Below are 27,712 nucleotides of genomic sequence, written 5' to 3'. Positions count from 1 at the left end.
AAATTGAAGAACTAATCCAATATCTGTTTGATTCTTCAACTACACTGTCTAGACAAATTGAAGAGTTTGAGAAGCAGAACAGGGCATTTCATAGTCATCTGGAAGATCTAGAAAATAGATTGAGATTGAATAATATCCCCTTGGTGAAACTTACAGACAATACATTTTATAGAACACACACTGTCCCCATTGCTGGGTATTACCTTCCCTGTACTTACTGGTAGTGTAGAGAGGGCACACAGGATAGGCCCTGAAAGGAAATCTGGTGATACCTCTCTCCCACATCAGATTATGATCAAATGTTTGCATTTCCAGACTAAAATTGCGGTACTCTGTGCATATAGGAAAACACCGGCTATACAGTATGAGAGCTCTAAATTGGATCTGTTTCAAGACTGTTCTGCTGAACTCACAAAAAGACGTAGAGAATTTGCCACAATTTGCTCCGCTATCCACAAGGAGGGTAAAAAAGTATTCCTGCTGTACCCAGCCAAACTGAAAATTCTAGCTTCAGAAGGACCAAAATTCTTTGACTCACCTAGGCCCTGATGATCAAAAATGCTACGAGGCAGTGAGATATTCCAAAGGATCCGCTGCTATGTGGAGCGAGCCGGTGGAAATATTCCAAGATCCCAAAATAGCTGCTAACAGGCGGTATTGCTGAGAGGCATTCACTATACATGACATTGTTCGGCGTTGATAGCGATAGATAACACCCAACTTTGCTGCCAATATTGACAATGTATAGTAAATGATCCCTTGAAATATAGCTGCCTTGCCTAACCACTAATCATAAATATCCCACGATTGCAAACTAACACTACACTAATAAATATCTTAACTGCCACATACCCAACGCAAGTACCCATCTACTCTATTAACCCCTCAACTGCCAAATACCCACCGCAAGTATCTATCCTGTTTACCCCTCAACCTCCACATACCCACCGCAAGTATCTATCCTGTTAACCCATCAACTGCCACATGCCTACCGCAAGTACCTATCCTGTTAACCCCTATACCACCACTAGCCCACCACTAGTACCCTACACTATTAAAGAAACATTCTAGTCAAAATTAAACTTTCATGATTCAGAAATGCATTGTAAAAAGAGAAAGAGAAAGAAAAGCATAAACTGGCACACTTGTTGGGGGATAGTTAAACAATTAATTGCTGTGTGTGGATGGGTGATTAAAACATAACTTTTAATAATTGTATATAAAATAAAAATGTACTATGCCATCAATAAAAAGTACTTAAAAAAGAGGCCTCTGAAAAAGCAGTTGTGAAACGCGTGTCAGGCATTCGCACTGCTTCTCTTATCTGTGTAATAACAATAGTTTGTTGGCCTTTAAGGCAATATTTACATAGACTAGCTTTACATACTGGCAAAATATAGTAACTGGTCTTAAGGAGCCTAATTGTTTTGAGAATCCCTTAGGCTCTCTGTTTCTATTGTCGATAATCCGTTTAGACCTTTGCAAACTGTTACTCCTAATACTGTTAGACAGCTTTCTGCTGGTCTATGTGAGGGGAAATATTGTTACAGACTGACTGCTGTATCGATGACAAGAGGAGTAAGTTAGTCTATTGCTGACATTTTTTTAAGTACTTTTTATTGATGGCATAGTCCATTTTTATTTTATATACAATTATTAAAAGTTATGTTTTAATCACCCATCCACACACAGCACTTAATTGTTTAGCTATCCCCCAACAAGTGTGCCAGTTTATGCTTTTCTTTCTCTTTTTACAATGTCTATAACATTAGCATAAGGCACTGCCCACCTCCTAGTACATAGGTTTATTGGAGGGGGAACTGTGGGGATAGTCTTAACCCCCCTCCCTTCCCTAGGGGTTTTAGGGATCTTCTTCTTAAATGATTCAGATAGGGCATATAATTTTAAACAACTTTCCAATTTACTTTTATCATCAAATTTGTTCTCTTGGTATTCTTAGTTGAAAGCTAAACCTAGGTAATTTCTAAGCCCTTGAAGGCTGCCTTTTCTTCTTCTGAATGCATTTGGTAGTTTTTCAGAGCTAGAGGGCATTCGTTCATGTGTGCCATATAGATAACGTATTCACGTCCATGGAGTTACCTAGGAGTCACCACTAATTGGCTAAAATGCTAATCTGTCAAAATAACTGAAATAAGGGTCAGTCTGCAGAGGCTTAGATACAAGGTAATCACAGAGGTAAAAAGTATATTAATATAACAGTGTTTGTTATGCAAAACTGGGGAATGGGTAATAAAACGATGATCTATCTTTTTAAATAATAAAAAATCTGGAGTAGACTTTCCTTTTAACCCCTCTACCACCACTAGCTTACTACAAGTACCCTAAACTATTAACCCCTAAACCACTACTAGCCTATCACAAGTACCTTACACTATTAACACAATAAACTGCCACAAACCCCAATGCAAACTAACCCCACTATACCTAACACCTAACCCCCTTCTAAACTAAACCCCCTAACTTACTGAAAAATAAAAAAATGAATTTCCAGAAAAAAAAAGTATCAAAATCAAAATCAAAAAACCCTCCATTATACCTAACACTAACCTACATGCCCCATAAAAAATAACACCAACCGAAAACAAAAAACTCTAAAACCTACCTAAATTTAAATTACAATAGAGTCTTTGTAGGGCATTGCCCTATAGTGTATGCAGTTCTTTTGCATTAAAATAAATTACACCCCCCTCTACAATACAAGTAACCCCCACCCCCAAAATAATAAAAGCTAGCTACAAAGTCCATCTTCGCGGAGGCTGACTTCTGTATTTTACATTTAGTGTTTTAGGGTTATTGTTTTTGATGGGTGTTATTTTTTATGGGGCATGTAGGTTAGTGTTAGGTATAATGGAAGGTTTTTTATTTTTATTTTGATACTGTTTTTTTTTCTGTAACTTAGACTTTTTTTTTTTTACTATATCCCCTTATGGGGATTGATTAGGTGATTAATGTTGGTTAGCATTTAGTAGGCCTTAATCACCTAACCGTGCCCATATTTATATAGGGGTGATTAGTGTTGTTTAGCATTTAGTAGGCCTTAATCACCTAACCGTGCCCATATTTATATAGGGGTGATTAGTGTTGTTTAGCATTTAGTAGGCCTTAATCACCTAACCGTGCCCATATTTATATAGGGGTGATTAGTGTTGTTTAGCATTTAGTAGGCCTTAATCACCTAACCGTGCCCATATTTATATAGGGGTGATTAGTGTTGTTTAGCATTTAGTAGGCCTTAATCACCTAACCGTGCCCATATTTATATAGGGGTGATTAGTGTTGTTTAGCATTTAGTAGGCCTTAATCACCTAACCGTGCCCCTATTTATATAGGGGTGATTAGTGTTGTTTAGCATTTAGTAGGCCTTAATCACCTAACCGTGCCCATATTTATATAGGGGTGATTAGTGTTGTTTAGCATTTAGTAGGCCTTAATCACCTAACCGTGCCCCTATTTATATAGGGGTGCTTAGTGTTGTTTAGCATTTAGTAGGCCTTAATCACCTAACCGTGCCCATATTTATATAGGGGTGATTAGTGTTGTTTAGCATTTAGTAGGCCTTAATCCCCTAACCCCCCCCCCATGTTGTGATATTGTCAACTGGGAAATTTGACAACATTTTTTATACAAAGCTATTCTCTTCTCTTCAGGTTAATTATATTTTGAGATTGCATCACCCGGACAGAAGAGATTACTCATGTATCTCTAGAGCATCTCCATCCCTTTCCAGGATAGATCTTTTTGATAGCAGATGCTCTATTGCCTCAAATTCGCTCTGATAGGATATTTGATGTGGTCTTTTCTGATCATGCTCCTTGGGAGATTTGTCTCACTGATAGGGCCTCCAAGTTGATATATTTCATAGCTATGTATGTGCCTCAGAAAACTTCCGTAAACATTTAATTTACTGCTGGAACAACTTTTACAAAGATAATATTAGCCACGCTGACAAACCTGAATCACTTTGGGGGGCAACCAAGGCTGTGTTGTCAGGCAATAGTATTTTCTATATGGCAAGCTTACTCAAGAAAGCTCAAATGACATATCATTTTTAGAGAAGAAACTAGCCCAAGCATACATATTATATTGTGAAACTAAAACTCAGATGAGTTGGGATGTGTACATAGAGGCGAAGGAAGCACTAGGCACATTCTATAGACATTGAGCTGCTGCTCACCTTAAGAGAGAGAGTAGATTCCAGAGATTCAGGAATAAAGCTGGGAAATTATTGGCCACATGAATAAAATCCAACTAAGGCACATAAGAATATAGCGAGAATTAAACTTGGAGATAAAGTATTCCATTCTTCCGAGAACATTGCCAAAGCTTTTGCCCAATACATTTATATGCTAGCCAACTCCCCCTAGCAAGAAAAAAATTATACAAACCTTTGAAAAGATATTGTATTACCAAGGCTTGCTCCGGATCAACTGGAATTTATTAAGTGCATCAATCTCGGCTGAGGAAATGGATCTCATTATTATGGACCTGGCGGTGGGTAAATCGGCAGGCCCAGGTGGTTTGCCCTTTGAATTTTTTCAGGGTTCTGAAATCTCAAGTAATACCTATACTTACTAAGCTCATCAATAGGTACTACCAGCAGGGGTATAGGCCTGGGCAATTCTCATCAGCTCATATTAATTTAATTCACAAACTGGACAGGGATGGTGCACTCCCTGAGTCTTACAGTCCTATATCCCTGCTAAATCCTGATTACAAAATATTAAAGGGACACTGAACCCAATTTTTTTCTTTTGTGATTCAGATAGAGCATGCAATTTTAAGCAACTTTCTAATTTACTCCTATTATCAAATTTTCTTCGTTCTCTTGCTATCTTTAGTTGAAATAAAAGCCATCTAAGCTTTTTTGGGTTAAGAACTCTGGAAAGCACTTTTTGATTGGTGGATGGATTTTTTCCAATAAAGAACATTTGATAATAGGAGTAAATCAGAAAGTTGCTTAAAAGTTCATGCTCTATCTGAATCACAAAAGAAATTTTTTTGGGTTCAGTGTCCCTTTAATGAAACTGCTGGCAAAAATTTCTATTGCTTAGCTTCTTATATTCTGATTAAACATGCTTCTTTATAAAAGAACATTGGTTACTAACTCAAGGTTATGCACATAATCTCTAGTTATTGGATGAAGGCTGGGGATGGAGTGGTTGGCAGTGATTCGGAGGCCTTCCTGCTTTCCTTGGAGGCAGAGAAGGCCTTTAATTGCATAGAATGGCTGCACCTTTTTGATACCCTCCAAAAGTTTGTTTTTCAGGGTCCTTTCCTTGGTTTGTTTTAGGAACATTTACTCCGGTAGCAAGAATGTTGATCAATGGATTATTTTCGCCGAACATTAATTTAGAAAGGAGGTATGAGGCAGGGGTGTCCCCTTTCACTGCTGCTTTAAGATTTGTTCTGGAGCCTCTGGCAATTAAGTTGCGTCTGGCATATCCTGGTATTAACATCAATGATTCTATACAACATATAATACTTTATGCCGACGATATGCTGCTCTTTGTTAAAAATACCAAAGTGCACATTCCTATTATCCTATTATCTTGTCTATTAAAGAATTAGGTGTCATATCGGGTTACAAGGTGAAAAAAATCTGAGATCCTTTGGTTGAGTTGAATGGGAAAGGGGGCTTGGAGGTGATTACCCCTTTAAAGGGGTTATTGTAACTCTTAAATATCTAGGAATTTGCTTGCATCCTAACCCTCTTTGCATATAGGAGATTAATATTTCTAAGCAGTGTGAGGCTGTGATCACTCAATTTCATACTTGGAGAACCCTCCTCCTGTCCTTGTCATTTAGAGTATGTCTGGTCAAAATGGTAACATTAACTTGTTTATTGTATCCTCAATTGACGCTGCTGCTTCTGCTCACCAGAACAGACCTCCGTGCCCTCAAAAACTATGTTCTTTTTGGTGATGGGAGTTGGGGATTCCAAATCTCAAATTATATAATTGGGCCGCTCTGCTTCATGTGGTAATGGACTGGCAAATGGCCACGGGTCTCTTCATTGATGTAAACCTGGATAGGGCAGTGCTACAACCATATGACTTAACTTATCTACCTTATGCTACATTTAAGACCCTTCCTAAGGCAATTAAGTCACATATTCTATAAAAGGGCGCATTGCGGGCCTGGAATTTGTCTTTTAAAAGTTTGGGTTGCACTTGTTCTTCTCCAAGGTTTTTCCCTCTAATTGGCAAATTGGAGTTTCCATTTCATGTGTGGAAGGAAAAAGGTGTTACGTTATAGAGGGAATGTGTTAAATCTTCTCTTACATACATTGAAACCTTTTCAAGTTTTACAGTCCTAATACAATATTTCACGAAAACATTTTTATGAGTATCTCAAATTGAGACACTTAATTAATAGTCTTTTTATCATATACTTCTTAGAAGGGGGACTGAACAGGTACGAGCAGAACTTTTAGAACAATGGAATAGATTCACAGGCATACAAGTTGAATTACAGCATATCACTAATAGCCTAGTTAGACCCAAGAAAGCAACATTATCAGTTACACTTCGGGATGCTCAGCTGAGGATGCTGCATAGGGATTATATAACTCCTAACCGATTTGTCAAGTGGCACCCTGATACTCCCAATAAATATGTAAAATGCATTTTAGAGGACCCAAATTTCTTTCTTTATTTTGTACGTTGTCCTAAAATAAGGTATTTCTGGAACAAACTCCAGTTTTTGGATTTCTAAAACCTCTAAAATTTCTAAAAGATGCTCTCTATCCCCTCCCCTTCTTGGTCTATCCACTTGTTCCATAATTTGGAATAATAGACCAAGAAGGGGAGGGGATAGAGAGCATCTTCTAAAAATCAGAAAGATGTTCTGAATCTTTAAATTAGAGGCCCTTATCCCCAAAGGTATGAATAAAGACTATGATTGGAGCCTGTTTCTTTAAATCAGATTATTTGCTTTGAATTTAATTATTCTCTCCAAATTAGTAGCCATAACTGAACCAATCTTTGTTTCTGTTTCTTCTTTTACTTTAGGCAATCTGTTAGCATGTGCAATACTCCTCTTTTAATTGTATATGTGGGTTTTAAGTGTTTTTAATGTAAGGGAAACAATTGGATTATTCTCATGAGACCATCTGAAACAAAAAAAATAGATGCAGTATGATCTACATCCATAAGATGTCACTATTGAGAAATAAGATGCTCACATGAGAATAGGTAACAGGTGAAGGTATAAAAGTCACAAACCTGTGTATAATTATAAGTATACATGACTAAGGGCCTAAGGCAGGCCTGACATGTTGTATGTTTTGCTCTCTGGACCCTATGTGAAACAATAAAGGTCTTTTTAACTTTGGAGGCTGGAATACCATTGGACATGGCAAGTCCTACATTCCGTGCCCCACAACTAAGAGACAGGTGTGCTGTTTTCCAAAACCTTTGTGAAGTTATCTTTATTTAAAAAGCAGGAATGTAAAGCTTAGGAGCTTTTTGGGTTCAGCACCCTGGATAGTGCTTGTTTTGTTGGTGGCTACACCCAGGTTCTGAACCAAAAATGGTCTGGCTCCTATGCATTACATTCCTGCTCTTCACATTTTATTTTTCAGTATATGTCATATTTACCTTTGGAAAATGGATAAAAAGCATCTTTCTTCAAAAACTTCCCATCGGAGTCCAGGAAATGGTCAGGGTTAAATTCTCTTGGTGTGGCCCACTGAGTTTTATCATAAAGAACGCCGGTCAGAAGTGGAATCACAAGTGTTCCCTAGGAAATAAATGTCAAGTTATAGTAGTTTTCAGGGATTTATTCATGTTAGTGTTACTGTATGGAAAGCACAGTTGCAGTATATACAAAGCTAATTATTTGTGTTTATTACAAGTTAAGAAGACTGTAGGTTTCTTTAAGAAATTCAATTACATAGAACTGAGCAACAAGATATATCATATGAGTTTTACTGAACTTGTCAATATGGTTTATTAGAAGATTTCTCGCTATTTAAAGGGTCATGAAGCCCAAAAATGTATTTCATGATTTAGGTAGAACATACAATTTTAAACAACTTTCTAGTTTACTTCTGTTATCAAATTTGTTTCATTCTCTTGGTATCATTTGTTGAAGGAGCAGCAATGCACTACTGGTTTCTGACTGAACACATACAGTAGGTAAGCCAATGATAATATATATATATATATACAGCCACCAATATTTTTTTTATTAAAAACCAGTGAAGGCCAAGTGGCCATATTTTTTGCTCCCCGCATTAGATTACCATATGGATGGTATTTTACTGACGCAATCGCTTGGTAAGACTGGGCAAAGTGGGCAGGGTGGAGATTACCCGCCTCCCAGCCACTATAATTAGATAATAATTTTTGTGAAAAGGCACTTTTCCTGTGGATGCAGTTTATCGAAGCCAAGCCAACTAATATAGCCATCTACATCGGCTTTCTAACAAGATTGTGCTGCGGGTGCTCTGGAGGAACCGGCACACTGATTGGACGAGTCCTTGTGTCGTCAACGGCTCCAGCGTGTCTGTCGGGCGACCCACAACAGTCCCGGCCTGCTACCATTGGCACTCTGTGCCGCTCCGTCTGTGAGTAGTTCGTGATCTTGGGGGGAGGGCTAACTGTTGTTCCTCTGCATATCCCATATGATACTGCTCTATCTTTGGCGCCTCTCTTTTTTGTCTCTCTCTCTCTATATATATATATATATATATATATATATATATATATATATATATATATATATATATATATATATATATATATATATATATACACAGGGAGTGCAGAATTATTAGGCAAGTTGTATTTTTGAGGATTAATTTTATTATTGAACAACAACCATGTTCTCAATGAACCCAAAAAACTAATTAATATCAAAGCTGAATATTTTTGGAAGTAGTTTTTAGTTTTAGCTATATTAGGGGGATATCTGTGTGTGCAGGTGACTATTACTGTGCATAATTATTAGGCAACTTAACAAAAAACAAATATATACCCATTTCAATTATTTATTTTTACCAGTGAAACCAATATAACATCTCAACATTCACAAATATACATTTCTGACATTCAAAAACAAAACAAAAACAAATCAGTGACCAATATAGCCACCTTTCTTTGCAAGGACACTCAAAAGCCTGTCATCCATGGATTCTGTCAGTGTTTTGATCTGTTCACCATCAACATTGCGTGCAGCAGCAATCACAGCCTCCCAGACACTGTTCAGAGAGGTGTACTGTTTTCCCTCCTTGTAAATCTCACATTTGATGATGGACCACAGGTTCTCAATGGGGTTCAGATCAGGTGAACAAGGAGGCCATGTCATTAGATTTTCTTCTTTTATACCCTTTCTTGCCAGCCACGCTGTGGAGTACTTGGACGCGTGTGATGGAGCATTGTCCTGCATGAAAATCATGTTTTTCTTGAAGGATGCAGACTTCTTCCTGTACCACTGCTTGAAGAAGGTGTCTTCCAGAAACTGGCAGTAGGACTGGGAGTTGAGCTTGACTCCATCCTCAACCCGAAAAGGCCCCACAAGCTCATCTTTGATGATACCAGCCCAAACCAGTACTCCACCTCCACCTTGCTGGCGTCGGACTGGAGCTCTCTGCCCTTTACCAATCCAGCCACGGGCCCATCCATCTGGCCCATCAAGACTCACTCTCATTTCATCAGTCCATAAAACCTTAGAAAAATCAGTCTTGAGATATTTCTTGGCCCAGTCTTGACGTTTCAGCTTGTGTGTCTTGTTCAGTGGTGGTCGTCTTTCAGCCTTTCTTACCTTGGCCATGTCTCTGAGTATTGCACACCTTGTGCTTTTGGGCACTCCAGTGATGTTGCAGCTCTGAAATATGGCCAAACTGGTGGCAAGTGGCATCTTGGCAGCTGCACGCTTGACTTTTCTCAGTTCATGGGCAGTTATTTTGCGCCTTGGTTTTTCCACACGCTTCTTGCGATCCTGTTGACTATTTTGAATGAAACGCTTGATTGTTCGATGATCACTGTTACGGTTACCCTTAGTCTCGCTGAGAGATGGACCGCTTAGTAGCCTGGATCCCTATTGCTAAAGAGGGGAGAAGCTGCTTTCCATAGTATTCTATATGAGTCTCGCAAATATAGAATAATCTCCCTTAGCTGCAGTACAGCTAGGATACCCTTCTGCCCACAAAAACGAGTCAACGCTGCGATTGAGGGTCAAACAAGAACTCAGGACTGGGATGCCCAGCCTGCTTTTTATTAAGGTTACATGCACACAGGGCACTCCCAGGGGGAGAGGGGGGGAAGCACAAAATCCCCCATCACACATTTAGATAGAGAGCACTGTCCTTTGACAGGCCACAATAGGATTACAGTACTTAAGATAACAAGTTTACAAGTTCATCTTATCAATTAGCAGTCTGGCTCCAGAGGTGATTAGACAATAGTTTCTAAAAGCTGAAAAAAAAGAGTTAACTCTTTATGAAATGATACTTGTTACGGTTTTCTTGGAGCCCTTCTTAGGCGCTGGCTTGCTGGTTCAGGCATTGCTGCTGGGAAATAAGCTCTTCACAACAAAATAACTAATGCTTCTGTAACAGTGCTCCCTTTCTGTGGAACACTCTGGCAGACACGGTCTGACCCCTTTTCGGGGCAGACTAAGGCTGTCCAGACCGCTGGTTATGCGGGGCTGAGGTCGGTTTGTCTGGACAACCCGTCGGCGTTGCCATTCTGTTTCCCAGGTCTGTAAGTAATGGTGAAATTGAAGGGTTGCAACGATAAGCTCCAACGTAATAGCCTGCCGTTATCTCCAGAGACCCGGTTCAGCCACACCAACGGGTTATGGTCGGTGACCAGAGTGAACTCCTGACCATATAAATAGGGAGTCAATTTCTTTAATGCCCACACCAAAGCCAAACACTCCTTTTCGACCGCTGCATAGCTGACTTCGCGGGGCAGGAGCTTCCGGCTGATGTAGGCAACTGGATGCTCCCCTCCATCTTCGCCTACTTGGCTGAGGACGGCTCCCAGCCCGAACATGGAAGCATCTGTATGGACGATAAAACGTTTGTTAAGGGCTGGGGCCGCCAAGACAGGAGCGTTAATTAGAGCATTTTTGAGAGCCTGGAAAGCCGTTTCACAGTGGGGAGACCACAGGACCTGTCGAGGTAAGTTCTTTTTGGTCAAGTCAGTCAGGGGTTTGGCAAGTGTGCTGTAGTCTGGTACGAACCGTCTATAGTACCCTGCCGTGCCCAGGAAGGCTAGGACCTGAGTCTTAGTGATGGGGGTGGGCCAATTGGCGACAGCTTCTATTTTGGCCGGCTCTGGTCGCTGCTTTCCACACCCCACCCGGTGACCCAGGTACTGTACCTCGGCCATCCCAAAGTGGCATTTTTCTGGCTTCAGAGTCAGGCCAGCAGCCCGGATCTGATCCAGAACCATTCCCACATGAGCTAAGTGGTCCTCCCAGGACTCACTGTGGATCGCTATGTCGTCCAGGTAGGCGCAAGCAAAACTCTGGAAGCCATCCAGGAGCCTATCCACCAAGCGCTGGAATGTAGCTGGGGCATTCTTCATCCCAAACGGCATTACCCTAAACTGATATAAGCCGAATGGAGTGACGAATGCCGACTTGGGGATAGCCTCCGGGGCCAGGGGAATCTGCCAGTAACCTTTGCAGAGGTCAATAGTGGTCAGGTAATTTCCCCTGGCTATACGATCGAGTAGCTCGTCTACCCTGGGCATAGGGTAAGCGTCCGTCACGGTCTTTTCATTGAGCCTCCGATAGTCTACGCAGAACCGGGTGGTCCCATCTTTCTTGGGCACCAAGACAACTGGGGAGGCCCAGGGACTATCGGAGGGCTCAATTACCCTGAGCTGGAGCATCTCATCGATCTCCTTCTTCATTCCTGTCCTAACTGCTTCGGGGATTCGGTACGGAGCCTGGCGCAAGGGAGCTTGTCCCGGAGTATCTACCTGGTGGGTGGTTAAAGTAGTGTACCCTGGCTTCGGGGAGAAGGTGAGGTGTTTGGACTGGAGGAGTTGGTTGAGCTGCTCCCTTTCAGTGGGGCTAAGTCGGTCCCCTATCTGAACCTGCGCCACTATACCTGTGGGGAGGCTCTTTTCTAATAGGTCTGGAATGGGTAAACTGTCGGGGTCTTCCTGAGGGGAACAACATACGGCCGTCACGTTCTCTGGTCGCTCAAAATATTCCTTGAGCAGGTTTACATGGAATGTCTTTCTAAGATTGTTGTCGTGGCAGCTAGCTATCACATAAGTGGTGTCTCCCCTTTTCTCTACGATCTGGTAGGGACCCTGCCAGGACGCCTGCAATTTGTCTGTCTTCACCGGCTTAAGTACTAACACCTTTTGTCCTATGGTGAAGATTCTCTTTCGGGCCCCCCGATCGTACCATACTTTCTGTCTTCTCTGGGCCAACTGGAGATTAGCCCGCACGGATTTGGCTAATTGCTCCATTCGGTCCCTGAGTTCCAGCACGTATGGCACAATTGGGACACCGTCAGCCTCCATCTCTCCCTCCCAGTGCTCCCGGATCAGGTTTAGGGGTCCCCGTACCTTTCTTCCGTAGAGCAACTCGAAGGGAGAGAACCCTGTCGTTTCCTGGGGCACCTCCCGATAAGCAAATAGGAGGTGCGGCAGGAAGCGTTCCCAGTCTCGGTATTCCTGAGTGAACGTCTTGAGCATTTGCTTGAGGGTCCCATTGAACCTCTCACACAGCCCGTTCGTCTGGGGGTGGTATGGGGAGCTCAGGAGGGACTTAATTTTGCAAACCTGCCAGAGTTGTTGGGTCAATTCAGCCGTAAATTGGGTGCCTCGGTCGGATAGGATTTCTTTTGGAAATCCTACCCGGGAGAACACCTGTACTAGTGCATTCGCTACCGTATCCGCTTGTATGTTGGATAGGGCGACAGCCTCTGGGTACCTGGTAGCGTAGTCCACTACGGTAAGAATGTATCGCTTACCGGAGGGACTAGGGGTAGCCAGTGGTCCCACTAGGTCAATAGCAACCCGGCTGAAGGGTTCCTCTACAATGGGCATATTTACTAGCTGGGCTTTAGGGTGATCGCCTCGCCTTCCTACTCGTTGACACACATCGCAGGTGTTACAGTAAGTTCTAACGTCAGCGTGCACCCCTGGCCAAAAGAACGTGTGAGTAATGCGGTGTAGGGTACGGGTAACGGCTAGGTGGCCTGCTAAGGGGATGTCGTGGCCTATTTTGAGGATTTCTTGACGGTATTTGTGGGGCACTACCAGCTGTCGCCTACGCTGTCCCCTTTTCTCTGTCCAGCGGTATAGTTTCCCTTTTTCCCATAAGAATGTTTCGTTATCTGCCCCGCCCCCTCCGGTCTCTGCTCGTTCCCGGTACTTTTGTAAGGTCGGGTCAGTCTTAGACTCTGCCTCGAAAGCATCTGGGGTGTCCCAGGGTATGGGGCCTAACCTGTCAGGCAAGGTCGGGGTAGGTCTTACCTGTGTCTCCCGCACTGGTGAGAGCTCTCGCTCCGTCCGGGCTTGGGCCCGTGTAGTCACTGGGTCCGCCTCGTTGTTGCATACTGGAGCATAGGCAGAAGTCATGGGGCCCAAATCGTTGCCCAGTAGTACTTCGGCAGGTAAATTATCCATTAGGCCCACGTTCACAGCCCCCTTTCCCGCTCCCCAATCAAGATGCACTTTAGCTGTTGGAATTTTGTACACATCCCCCCCCGCCACTCTAACGGCCACAGTCTGTCCGGATCGCTTGTGCTCTGGCACCAAATGACTCTGTACCAGCGTGATAGTAGCCCCTGTGTCTCGCAATCCCTCGGTAGATCGCCCCTCGAGCCATACCCTCTGCCGATGGTGCTGGCGGTTATCTGAGGCAGCATATACAGGGTCTGCCTCGTGAAGCGGCCCCACATATCCCTCCATAGGGGCCTCTTGGTTAACACAGAGGGCCCGGGCCGGACGATAGGACCCAGAGGGGTAATTGTAATTCCTGGGTGTCTGGTGCGTATTAAGGGGGCAGCTAGCCATGAAATGCCCTGGTTGCTTGCATCGGTGGCAAGTCGGTCTGGGACGCTCAGAGCTGTTATTGGGTGGTCCTGAGTGTCGGACGGGCCCTGTGGGCACCGGGGCTCGGAATTCAGCACGAGGGGGTGCACGGTAAACCTCTCTGGGTTCGACCCGTGCTGGAGCTCGGTAGTTCATGGGTTCGTGAAGACGGGAGTCATAATGTTCATCAGCCAATTTGGCTGCTTCTTCTAAGGTAGAAGGCCGCCTGTCTCGCAGCCATTCCTTCCCTTGCTGTTCCATGCCATTATAAAAATGTTCTAAGAGAAACAATTGTAAAATTTCCTCCCCAGTCACCGCTTTACTTCCGCTCAGCCAGTGATTTGCCGCTCTCCGCATTCGGTGCGCCCATTCCATATGGGTATCGTTAGGCTTCTTTTCCGTGCCCCGAAACTGTCGGCGATACGTGTCCGGAGTTACAGCGTACCGTCGCAACAGTGTCTCCTTAACTAGCTCATACTGTGTCACTTCCTCAGCACCCAGAGTACGAAAGGCTTCCAGGGCTCGCCCGGATAGTTTCCCAGACAATATCGTGGGCCACTCTCTGTTGGGAATCTGGTGCAGGGCACATTGCCTTTCGAAGTCCGCCAAATATTCATCAATCCCTGTCTCGCTCTCTAGGAAGGGTCGAAATGCCGCATAGGGTATCTTGGGCCTCCCAGCATTTTCGACAGGGATGATTACCTGCGGGGCTTCAGCATTGCGGTGTGCATTCGCTAGGTTGAGTTCGTGGGCTCGAGTCTCTCGTATATCCTCGTCCGCCTCCGCCATCAACTGCTGTACCAATTCCATGGAGGGGTTCGGCCCGTATAATGAGAGCCTTTCCCGAACAATCCTGGTTTTTTCGTCACTAATCGTGGTCGGTGTTTCCGCCATTGTGAAGCTCTGATCCAGTTCGGTCAATTCTGCGATCAGCTCTCTCCTCGGCCGGTTGCTGGCGTACCCCCCTCTGCTTTCAAGTAAATCTTTTAGGGTTGTACGCTTCAATTTTTCGTAAGCGCTCTCCATCCGTTCTGTACCTCTCCTAGGAAATCCAGGAAAATCCCGCCGCTGCCGCCAAATGTTACGGTTACCCTTAGTCTCGCTGAGAGATGGACCGCTTAGTAGCCTGGATCCCTATTGCTAAAGAGGGGAGAAGCTGCTTTCCATAGTATTCTATATGAGTCTCGCAAATATAGAATAATCTCCCTTAGCTGCAGTACAGCTAGGATACCCTTCTGCCCACAAAAACGAGTCAACGCTGCGATTGAGGGTCAAACAAGAACTCAGGACTGGGATGCCCAGCCTGCTTTTTATTAAGGTTACATGCACACAGGGCACTCCCAGGGGGAGAGGGGGGGAAGCACAAAATCCCCCATCACACATTTAGATAGAGAGCACTGTCCTTTGACAGGCCACAATAGGATTACAGTACTTAAGATAACAAGTTTACAAGTTCATCTTATCAATTAGCAGTCTGGCTCCAGAGGTGATTAGACAATAGTTTCTAAAAGCTGAAAAAAAAGAGTTAACTCTTTATGAAATGATACTTGTTACGGTTTTCTTGGAGCCCTTCTTAGGCGCTGGCTTGCTGGTTCAGGCATTGCTGCTGGGAAATAAGCTCTTCACAACAAAATAACTAATGCTTCTGTAACAATCACGCTTCAGAAGCTTTGCAATTTTAAGAGTGCTGCATCCCTCTGCAAGATATCTCACTATTTTTGACTTTTCTGAGCCTGTCAAGTCCTTCTTTTGACCCATTTTGCCAAAGGAAAGGAAGTTGCCTAATAATTATGCACAAGGTCAGTTAAAATTTAACACTTTATTTAACATATATACAAAGACAGACAATTTACTTAAATCGGATCACTGTTTAGAAACAAACATTCATCAATTGTTTCTATATATTGTCATTCCAAGTGACCCAACTGTAACATAATAAAACCAAACCAAAACCAAAAGGTAAAGGTAAAATATAAGGGCTACGTGCTCTAGAAAATACTATTGTGGTGAAGTTAATCGATATTGAGTGGATTTCAAGTTCAAGTCATACAGTTTTCACACAGGCTATGCGCTCAAAGGCGTCCTCCTACCTGCGTACTGCTGAGATTTAACTCAATCAGCCGATTTCTAGCTGATCCCTATCAATCAATATCTCAACATTCATACAGTCTCAATATATCTGTCGGGATTAGACTAATGTTTCTTAGTTATTAGAATATATATATGTATTAGTGCTCGAATTCAATGTAATATTGCTGATAATTATCGCTATGATAAGGTAATGTTTGGCAAATTGATAGTGCCTAAAGTCTAGAGATTATTAATTTCAGTTCTAAGTGCTTATCATCACTACTTGAACAGGTTCTCAAAAATATAGGCACCGTTAGCCCTTTTGTCAAATCATATTATTACCCTTAGATCGCTATATATATATTGAAAATAACCGCTATTAGAGCGGCAACAATAGTAGCCAACAGATTATCAGTAACTTAGTTTCTAACACCACGCTAGAGTTCCAGAGCACGCCCACCGACGCGTTTCGTCACTTGTACGTGACTTCGTCAGGGCATAGGGCCCGCCCAGCCTCAAATGCCGTCTTTTATCCTCCATAGTTGCCGTGGTAACGGCTTGTGTATTGCGGAAGTGTCCACCGCAATGTCTACGGCGACTAAGTATTACTCTCCGATATTACAATTAAGTAATGTGTGATATATCGGGTGTAGGTACATTCCATGTCATTAATCTCAGATTTTTATACAGAGCATTTGTGCAGTAATTGGAAGCTGTCCTCCTACTGACTAAATACTTTTTACAGACACATATATAATTACATATGTATTGTTAGTTTTTGACAGCAGTCTGTGCAATCTATCTAAGAAAATATTACAGCAGTTTATGCTAAACATTTTTTATCGGACATAGGGACTCCATAGTGGCTAAGGGTTAGATATTTATTAAGCATGAGTATATATATATATATAGTCGTTCTAAAAAGCTTATATTTCTCTAGTGCCAAACTGACAATGAAGTATATATCTATTGAGTCTAAAAGAATGAATATCTATAGGACTGAATTAGCTTTATGTGTGATTTTATCATAACACATTTCTGTAAAGTTTACACTTCCATCCTATGCTTATCTCGTTAAAGGAGCCAAATCCCGATTAAGTTGCTCCCTAAGGGGATATGTGTGTAATTTTCAACTGTATTTATAGTCATATTTAATAGCTACGTCCCATACTTCATAATTTATTACAGATATATAGACTTAGATATAGATCTTAAATTAGATCTTAAATTAGAATATAATCTCTAGAGAAAGCTCTTATAAGAGATTGCCTCATTTAAACCCTTTGGTGATGCAGATTTTAATTCATGTATCCATCTGCATTCTTTTTGAAGCAGAAGTTTGTTAATGTCACCCCTTCTGCCCTTAAACTTTAGTTGTTCTATGGCAAAGAAATGTATCTGATATTTCTCTTGTTGATGAACTGTGTTCATATGCTTAGCTACTGGTACATTCCTGTCCCATTTTATGTCCCCTATATGTTCAAGGACTCTTGTTCTTAGTTCCCTTGAGGTTTCACCTACATAAATTAGGGGACATTTGCACATGGCTACGTATACAACTCTCTTGGTTCTACAATTCATAAATTCATTTATAGGGTAGTTTTTCCCTGTTTTTGGATGAACAAATTGTTTCATTGGGGACATATTTTTGCACGCTTGGCAGCGGCCACATTTAAAAAACCATTTAGTTTCTTGAAGCCATGTTTTCTGTGGATTTTGTACAAAGTGACTCCTAGTCAAGGTGTCTTTAAAATTACGTGATCTCCTATTAGTTATCTTAGGTCTATCTGCGATAACTTCAGACAATTCAGGGTCCTCCTGTAGGACGTGCCAGTGTTTTTGAAATATGTGTTGAATACTGCTGTGTTTTTCATCGAATGTGCCTATAATTGTAATTTGCTGACTGTCTTTATTTCTGTCAGTATCAATTTTTTCCTGTAGTAGGGGTGCTCTCTCTAGTGCCTTAGCTTGTTGGTAAGCTTTTTTAAGGCATCTATTAGGGTATCCCCTTTCTTTGAACCTTTTTCTTAGTTCTTGAGCTTCTAATTCAAAATCTTCTAATGAGTTGCAATTGCGCCTAGCCCTCAGGTATTGGCCAAATGGGATGCCCATCCTTTGGCTTTTAGGATGGTAGCTTTTCCAGTTTAGGAGATTATTAGTAGCTGTCTCTTTCCTAAATAATTTTGTACTTAGGGATCCATCGCACTCTTTTTGAATTTCCAAGTCTAGAAAGGAAATACTTGTTTCTTCAATCGTTGAGGTATAGTGCATACCGTGAGTATTGTCATTTAGCCATAACATAAAGTCATTAAAGTTCTCTTTGGAACCTGTCCATAATATAAGCACATCATCGATGTAGCGAATAAATAGATCCATATATTTCATAAAAGGGTTCATTTCTTCATTTAGGATATATGTATGTTCTATCCAACCCAAAAACAAATTTGCATAAGTGGGGGCACAGCATGTGCCCATTGCTGTGCCCCTTTTCTGCAAATACACTTTATTATCAAAAAGAAAGTAGTTGTGTTGTAACACAAAATCAAGTAGTTCAATTACAAAATCATCAGCCTTACTGCCTTTTGGGTTTGTCATTTTTAAGAAGAATTGTACAGCCAGTTTCCCTAGAGAGTGTGATATATTTGAATATAGACTCTCGACGTCAATGCTTGCTAGTAGTGTATTCTCACTCACATAGACATTTTCCAAGCATTTTAGAACTTCCTTAGTGTCTTGGACATATGATGTCAGTGTGTGTACATATTCTCTTAATTTCTTGTCTACAAAAGTACTCACTTTTTCAGTCAAACAACCATTCCCAGATACTATTGGTCTTCCTGGGGGTGACAGTAAGTTTTTGTGAACTTTTGGCAGGCTGTAAAATGTAGCTACTCTGGGTTTCAATTCACTCATATATTGATATTCTGATTTTGTAATGATTCTTTCTCCATACCCTTTATCTAATATAGATTTCAGTTCTTTTATGTATGTTAATGTCGGGTCTTTAGATAAAATTTGATAATTATCTTTATTTGTTAGAATATCAAGACACATCTTTTTGTACTGGGGGTTTGACATGATAACCAAATTACCGCCCTTATCGGCATTCTTAATTGTTATATCAGTGTTGTTGGTTAATTCTGCCAATGCTTCTCTTTCTTTAAAACTAAGATTCTTTTTAGTTTTACTTTTACAATTAAGGGCTTCAAGTTCTGTAGTTACCAATGTTACAAATTTGTCTATCGTTGGATATTTGGAGATTGTGGGCATGAAGGTACTCTTAGGTTTCACAATGCTATTTGTTTGTGTAGCATCAGTGTCATCATTTTCATCTAGTAATGTTTTCATTAAAGTAACAATTTCTAGATCCTCTTCATCCACCCCCATATCCATAAGGCATGCTTTATTTGCCTCCTTGTGATATTTGTGTAGTGCCAGCTTTCTGGCAAAAAGATGTGTGTCTTTAACCCAATTGAAGGTGTCATATTTGGGGCTAGGGATAAAGGAAAGCCCCTTGGATAATAAACTGTGGTGTTCATGTCTCAGAGTAATTCCTGCCAAATTGATGACTTGTAATTGGTTATCTTTCATTTTTGTTTGTTTGGTTTTCTCTTGTTTTGTTGTCTTGTTTTTATACTTGTTTTTGGTGGGAACAGATCCTTCTCTAAAAAAATCCTAGTAATGGATGGTTCCGTCATAGGTGTTATAGCTGTAGTTGTGGTTATTGGTGTTGATTCTTCTTCTGACAATTCTGACTCTGCAGAAGAACTTTCTGCTGTGGTATTTTTACCTTTATTTTCTTGTGTCTGTCTCACATTTCTACGTTTGTAATTAACTTTATAAATATTGCCTTTTTGATGGTCTGACCAGTCTCTCTGTAGTTTTCTATTTTTTGTTTCACTAAGTTCTTCTTTTAGTTTATCAATATGGAATTTTAGTTTTTGATCTAAAGCCTCAAAATCTTTGTCTGAGGTGAATTTATTAGTTTGTATTCTTGCCTCTTCAACTAATTTTGTTAGTTGCTCATACTGACTCCTTTCATATTCTAATGTAAGTTTCATCAGATCTAATGAGCACTGTGTCAGAATTTCCTGCCACCTTAAGACAAAGTTCTCATCTGGGATGTGAAAAGAAGGTGCTAATTGTATCCTCAGACCCCTAGGAATGAGTTTGTTTTTTACATAGTTTTCTAGACTAAAAATCTCCCAAAAGGTCTTAACTTGTTTTTTCATAATTTTGGCTATACTTTTGAAGGCTTCTTCTATATTTGTAGCTTTTGGACATACATTGCCTACATTTAATGTAAAGAGCCTTTCGGCCTCCTGCTTCCATTTTTCAAAGTCAATATTAGAAGATAGATAGCCCGCCATAGCTATCTATTCTTTTTACCTTTAAGTTCCCAAATTCAAAGGTTGTGAATGAAATCACTATGTAATAGGGTTGGTTATGGAAAAATTCAAAGGATTTGTAGCATTTAAGCTAAGTGCTGAATTAGGCACTATTAAATTGGATAAGGTCAGTTAAAATTTAACACTTTATTTAACATATATACAAAGACAGACAATTTACTTAAATCAGATTGTAATTGAACTACTTGATTTTGTGTTACAACATAACTACTTTCTTTTTGATAATAAAGTGTATTTGCAGAAAAGGGGCACAGCAATGGGCACATGCTGTGCCCCCACTTATGCAAATTTGTTTTTGGGTTGGATAGAACATACATATATCCTAAATGAAGAAATGAACCCTTTTATGAAATATATGGATCTATTTATTTGCTACATCGATGATGTGCTTATATTATGGACAGGTTCCAAAGAGAACTTTAATGACTTTATGTTATGGCTAAATGACAATACTCACGGTATGCACTATACCTCAACGATTGAAGAAACAAGTATTTCCTTTCTAGACTTGGAAATTCGAAAAGAGTGCGATGGATCCCTAAGTACAAAATTATTTAGGAAAGAGACAGCTACTAATAATCTCCTAAACTGGAAAAGCTACCATCCTAAAAGCCAAAGGATGGGCATCCCATTTGGCCAATACCTGAGGGCTAGGCGCAATTGCAGCTCATTAGAAGATTTTGAATTAGAAGCTCAAGAACTAAGAAAAAGGTTCAAAGAAAGGGGATACCCTAATAGATGCCTTAAAAAAAGCTTACCAACGAGCTAAGGCACTAGAGAGAGCACCCCTACTACAGGAAAAAATTGATACTGACAGAAATAAAGACAGTCAGCAAATTACAATTATAGGCACATTCAATGAAAAACACAGCAGTATTCAACACATATTTCAAAAACACTGGCACGTCCTACAGGAGGACCCTGAATTGTCTGAAGTTATCGCAGATAGACCTAAGATAACTAATAGGAGATCACGTAATTTGAAAGACACCTTGACTAGGAGTCACTTTGTACAAAATCCACAGAAAACATGGCTTCAAGAAACTAAAGGGTTTTTTAAATGTGGCCGCTGCCAAGCGTGCAAAAATATGTCCCCAATGAAACAATTTGTTCATCCAAAAACAGGGAAAAACTACCCTATAAATGAATTTATGAATTGTAGAACCAAGAGAGTTGTATACGTAGCCATGTGCAAATGTCCCCTAATTTATGTAGGTGAAACCTCAAGGGAACTAAGAACAAGAGTCCTTGAACATATAGGGGACATAAAATGGGACAGGAATGTACCAGTAGCTAAGCATATGAACACAGTTCATCAACAAGAGAAATATCAGATACATTTCTTTGCCATAGAACAACTAAAGCTTAAGGGCAGAAGGGGTGACATTAACAAACTTCTGCTTCAAAAAGAATGCAGATGGATACATGAATTAAAATCTGCATCACCAAAGGGTTTAAATGAGGCAATCTCTTATAAGAGCTTTCTCTAGAGATTATATTCTAATTTAAGATCTAATTTAAGATCTATATCTAAGTCTATATATCTGTAATAAATTATGAAGTATGGGACGTAGCTATTAAATATGACTATAAATACAGTTGAAAATTACACACATATCCCCTTAGGGAGCAACTTAATCGGGATTTGGCTCCTTTAACGAGATAAGCATAGGATGGAAGTGTAAACTTTACAGAAATGTGTTATGATAAAATCACACATAAAGCTAATTCAGTCCTATAGATATTCATTCTTTTAGACTCAATAGATATATACTTCATTGTCAGTTTGGCACTAGAGAAATATAAGCTTTTTAGAACGACTATATATATACTCATGCTTAATAAATATCTAACCCTTAGCCACTATGGAGTCCCTATGTCCGATAAAAAATGTTTAGCATAAACTGCTGTAATATTTTCTTAGATAGATTGCACAGACTGCTGTCAAAAACTAACAATACATATGTAATTATATATGTGTCTGTAAAAAGTATTTAGTCAGTAGGAGGACAGCTTCCAATCACTGCACAAATGCTCCGTATAACAATCTGAGATTAATGACATGGAATGTACCTACACCCGATATATCACACATTACTTAATTGTAATATCGGAGAGTAATACTTAGTCGCCGTAGACATTGCGGTGGACACTTCCGCAATACACAAGCCGTTACCACGGCAACTATGGAGGATAAAAGACGGCATTTGAGGCTGGGCGGGCCCTATGCCCTGACGAAGTCACGTACAAGTGACGAAACACGTCGGTGGGCGTGCTCTGGAACTCTAGCGTGGTGTTAGAAACTAAGTTACTGATAATCTGTTGGCTACTATTGTTGCCGCTCTAATAGCGGTTATTTTCAATATATATATAGCGATCTAAGGGTAATAATATGATTTGACAAAAGGGCTAACGGTGCCTATATTTTTGAGAACCTGTTCAAGTAGTGATGATAAGCACTTAGAACTGAAATTAATAATCTCTAGACTTTAGGCACTATCAATTTGCCAAACATTACCTTATCATAGCGATAATTATCAGCAATATTACATTGAATTCGAGCACTAATACATATATATATTCTAATAACTAAGAAACATTAGTCTAATCCCGACAGATATATTGAGACTGTATGAATGTTGAGATATTGATTGATAGGGATCAGCTAGAAATCGGCTGACTGAGTTAAATCTCAGCAGTACGCAGGTAGGAGGACGCCTTTGAGCGCATAGCCTGTGTGAAAACTGTATGACTTGAACTTGAAATCCACTCAATATCGATTAACTTCACCACAATAGTATTTTCTAGAGCACGTAGCCCTTATATTTTACCTTTTGGTTTTGGTTTGGTTTTATTATGTTACAGTTGGGTCACTTGGAATGACAATATATAGAAACAATTGATGAATGTTTGTTTCTAAACAGTGATCCGATTTAAGTAAATTGTCTGTCTTTGTATATATGTTAAATAAAGTGTTAAATTTTAACTGACCTTATCCAATTTAATAGTGCCTAATTCAGCACTTAGCTTAAATGCTACAAATCCTTTGAATTTTTCCCTAACCAACCCTAATAATTATGCACACCTGATATAGGGTGTTGATGTCATTAGACCACACCCCTTCTCATTACAGAGATGCACATCACCTAATATGCTTAATTGGTAGTAGGCTTTCGAGCCTATACAGCTTGGAGTAAGACAACATGCATGAAGAGGATGATGTGGTCAAAATACTCATTTGCCTAATAATTCTGCACTCCCTGTATATATATATACAGCCACCAATCATTTTTTTATTAAAAACCAGTGAAGGCCAAGTGGCCATATTTTTTGCTCCCCGCATTAGATTACCATATGGATGGTATTTTACTGACACAATCGCTTGGTAAGACTGGGCAAAGTGGGCAGGGTGGAGATTACCCGCCTCCCGGCCACTATAATTAGAGGAATTAGGGCCAGCATTGTATAGAGTGCATGTCTGTGTTTGTGTGTACCTGTGTCTGTGAAATGTACATCCTGTAGGTAGTTTATAACAAATATCTCATGGTATAAGGAGGTGTAATATATAATGTTAGTCTCTTTTTATAGGCAACACTGAATGTTGGGACAGGGGTGAGCCATATACTGTATGAGACAGAGCTTACATAAGGGCACTGGGCTGAGGAGGAAGGGAATAAGGCTGTGGATCGAGGGGAAAATAATAAACTATGAATTGCAAAGTTTTTTTGTGTCTCCTGATCGCATAATATTGTATATATTCTTCTGCAGCTGTGTACCCGGGCTGCCTGGGATTATGTTGTCTTCTGGTGGGTGGCGCCTCTACCCGGGAGAGTGCAGTGCTTCACAGCTTGATTATTTGCATATATATTTCTGCATGGTGGTTTGGGTAAGTTGATTTATCTTTTTATATGTCTGAGGAAGGGGGTAAAACCATGAACAAATTTACGATTAAAGGGTAATTGAATACCAATTCCTGTGAGTGCTCGTTGTGGGACTTATATATATAACCAGAACTCTGAGGTCGTGCTAACCCGACGTGCGTTAACTTCAATCCGGCGCCAAAATACCCTAAGGGTGATGCGCTCAGTAATCACGTTTACTTTCAAATTGTAATACTAACGAAAAACCTGACATGTGCAAACCGCTGCAATAAATCCCTTTTTCGCTCGTGCATTTAGCGCTCCACTTGTAATCTAGCCCAATGTCGGCAGCACATCCCCACAACCTGTTGTACCTCTGACATACATTCCTTAATGCTCATTATTTCTTACATTAATACACTGCTTGAGCCCAAGTTTGGGTTGCCGATATCCCCATACCTTTGTCCCTTCATATACACGCGTACATCAAAATAACTGCTTACAAATAATATCAACTATATCTCTTACAATTGAGTTTGAATAAATAAAAAATAATAGCTAACGTAGTTGGTATACGTATGCATAGATGGGATTTCCCTGATATCTACAGACATTTACTTGGATGGAACATCCTTGTCATATTGGAACCTAATATCTATACACAAACTCTGAAGGTATATATCAACAGGGTTACCGGACATTTACCAGGGTAAAAGGTATAGTTCAAAATATTACTTGATATTCTTTTATTGTTCTTTCTCTGTTTCATCTGCTCTTATAGCTAATTATATGATCCTCCTCAATGGAGAATAAAAAAGTACAGAATAATGGAAATTAATGAGACATTATACTAAAATATACACAGAGAGAAGCACACTCACAGGAACGAACAACCGTCTCAATATCATTGTTAGTCTGTTCTATGGTGATTTACCACCTGGGTGCAGCTTCTTTTAGCCCAGTAATGCTTTTCACAGAGTAGAACTTTCCTGTAGTATATCAGTCTGATCCCGCCTATTATGGTTAGTCCAGCGCCGAAATACCAGGCAATTCATCTCTGAACTAGGAACACAGCAACCCCAGATGATCGTTTTGGCCATCATTGGGCTTCGTCAGTGAGGTATAACCATATTCCTCTAAGCACACTGAGCAAGGAGTCCATGTCTGGATTCCCCTCTTTTTTCCCATAGGGAGACTAAATACACACAGAAGCACACTCACAGGAACGGACAACAGGCTCAATACCATTGTTAGCCTGTTCTATGGAGATTTACCACATGGGTGTAGCTTGTTTTAGCCCAGTAATGCTTTTCACAGAGTAGAACTTTCCTGTAGTATATCAGTCTGATCCCGCCTGTTACGGTCAGTCCGGCGCCAAAATACCCTAAGGGTGATGCAGGAAGGTAGACGTGGACCCGTTGCTTAGTATGGTTAGAGGGATATGGCTGCCCCTCACTAACAAGGCCCACAATAAGCTGAAACGTACGTCTGGGGATTTTTTCTCGTTCAGAGGGGGATTGCCTGGTATTTCAGGGCTGGACTGCACTGTTAAGTCATGAACAGACTGAAATGCTACAGGAAAGTTCTTCTCTGTGAAAGGCACATGTTGAGGAAAAAGAGGCTGCTTTTTGGGTGGTAACTAGCCATAGAACAAGCCTTTATGCTGTTGTTCGTTCCCAGGTTGAGCGCTTCTTTGTTTTTATTTATGCAAATTATGACCCTGAGGGAAGTCTCCCTAAGGGTGATGCAGGAAGCCAGATGTGGACCTGTTGCTCAGTGTGCCTAGAGGGATATGGCTGCACCTCACTGACGAGGCCCACAATAGGCTGAAACGTACGTCTGGGGTTTTGCCGTTTCTTTCATTCAGAGAGGGATTGCCTGGTATTTCGGGGCTGGACTGCACTGTTAAGTCAGGATCAGACTGATATGCTACAGGAGAGTTCTTCTCTGTGAAAGGCACATATTGAGCAAAAAGAGGCTGCTTCTTGGGTGGTAACTAGCCATAGAAAAAGCTATTATGCTGTTGTTCGTTCCCAGGTTGAGCGCTTCTCTGTTTTTATTTATGCATAATACCAAAATATACCTGCATATTACTCCCAAAAATTTAGAATGTCAGATGCATCATAGGGGCCGATTTATCAAGCTCTGCAGGGGGCGGCATTGTACCAGCAGTTCACAAGAACTGCTGGTGCAATGATAAATGCAGACAGCGTAAGATGTCGGCATTTATCGATGTGCAGCAGCAGCGGACATGATACGCTACATCATATCATGTCCACTTGCACTATAATAAATATACTCCTTGTCTTCAATTTAAAGATCCAGAACATTTCCCTACAAATTAATATCTTAAGTCTATCACCTCTTCTAACAGGCTGTTTTATCTACGCTATAGCTAGCCATTTAAATGTCGTAACCACTTTATTATGTTGGTATATAAAGTATTTTGTTAGGGCTGAGAATTCTCTTTCACATTTGATATTACTCAGGTGTTCCCTATTGCAGAATCTAACGTCCCTCATGGTAAGTCCTACATACTGCATCTCGCATTGAATTCATGAGTTTGTATGAACATTGCAGTTCATACAATGTGTCACATCATATTGTTGATTAGTCACATAAGACTTAAAGGGACAGTCTACACCAGAATTGTTATTGTTTTAAAAGATAGATAATCCCTTGTTTACCCATTCCCTAGTTTTGCATAACCAACACAGTTATATTTATATATTTTTTACCTCTGTGATTATCTTGTATCTAAGCCTCTGCAGACCGCCCCTTTATTTGTTCTTTTGACAGACTTGCAGTTTAGCCAATCAGTGATGGCTCCCAGGTAACTTCACGTGCACGAGCACAGTGTTATCTATACGAAAAACATGAACTAACACCATTTAGTGGTGAAATACCTGTTAAAATGCATTCTTAAGAGGCGGCCTTCAAGGTCTAAGAAAACATAATTTATGCTTACCTGATAAATTTATTTCTCTTGTGGTGTATCCAGTCCACGGATCATCCATTACTTGTGGGATATTCTCCTTCCCAACAGGAAGTTGCAAGAGGATCACCCACAGCAGAGCTGCTATATAGCTCCTCCCCTAACTGCCATTACCAGTCATTCTAAAAATTAAATTAGCATATGAACCTCCTAAGTTAAGCTTTCAACTAAGAATACCAAGAGAACAAAGAAAAATTGGTGATAAAAGTAAATTGGAAAATTGTTTAAAATTACATGCCCTATCTGAATCATGAAAGTTTTTTTTGGACTAGACTGTTCCTTTAAATACAGAACCTGTTTTAACATATTTACAAGCATTTCATCTGCTCTGACCACATTTATAAGTAC

General features: G+C 40.5%; 1 protein-coding gene across 1 annotated transcript in view; it reads right to left on the bottom strand.

Moving 5' to 3' along the window:
* The window catches only part of LOC128641800 (cytochrome P450 2W1), a 200,988-nt gene that overhangs the window by 4,575 nt on the left and 168,701 nt on the right, over nt 1–27,712 (bottom strand). Inside the window, exon 8 of the mRNA XM_053694337.1 lies at nt 7,620–7,761. Within this exon, the coding sequence (XP_053550312.1) occupies nt 7,620–7,761 (142 nt within the window). The remainder of the gene's footprint in view (nt 1–7,619; nt 7,762–27,712) is intronic.

Source organism: Bombina bombina, chromosome 11 (assembly GCF_027579735.1).
Source record: "Bombina bombina isolate aBomBom1 chromosome 11, aBomBom1.pri, whole genome shotgun sequence".
Lineage (NCBI taxonomy): Eukaryota > Metazoa > Chordata > Amphibia > Anura > Bombinatoridae > Bombina > Bombina bombina.
Note: the sequence above shows the minus strand (reverse complement) of the source record. Positions and strands in the feature narration are given on the sequence as shown.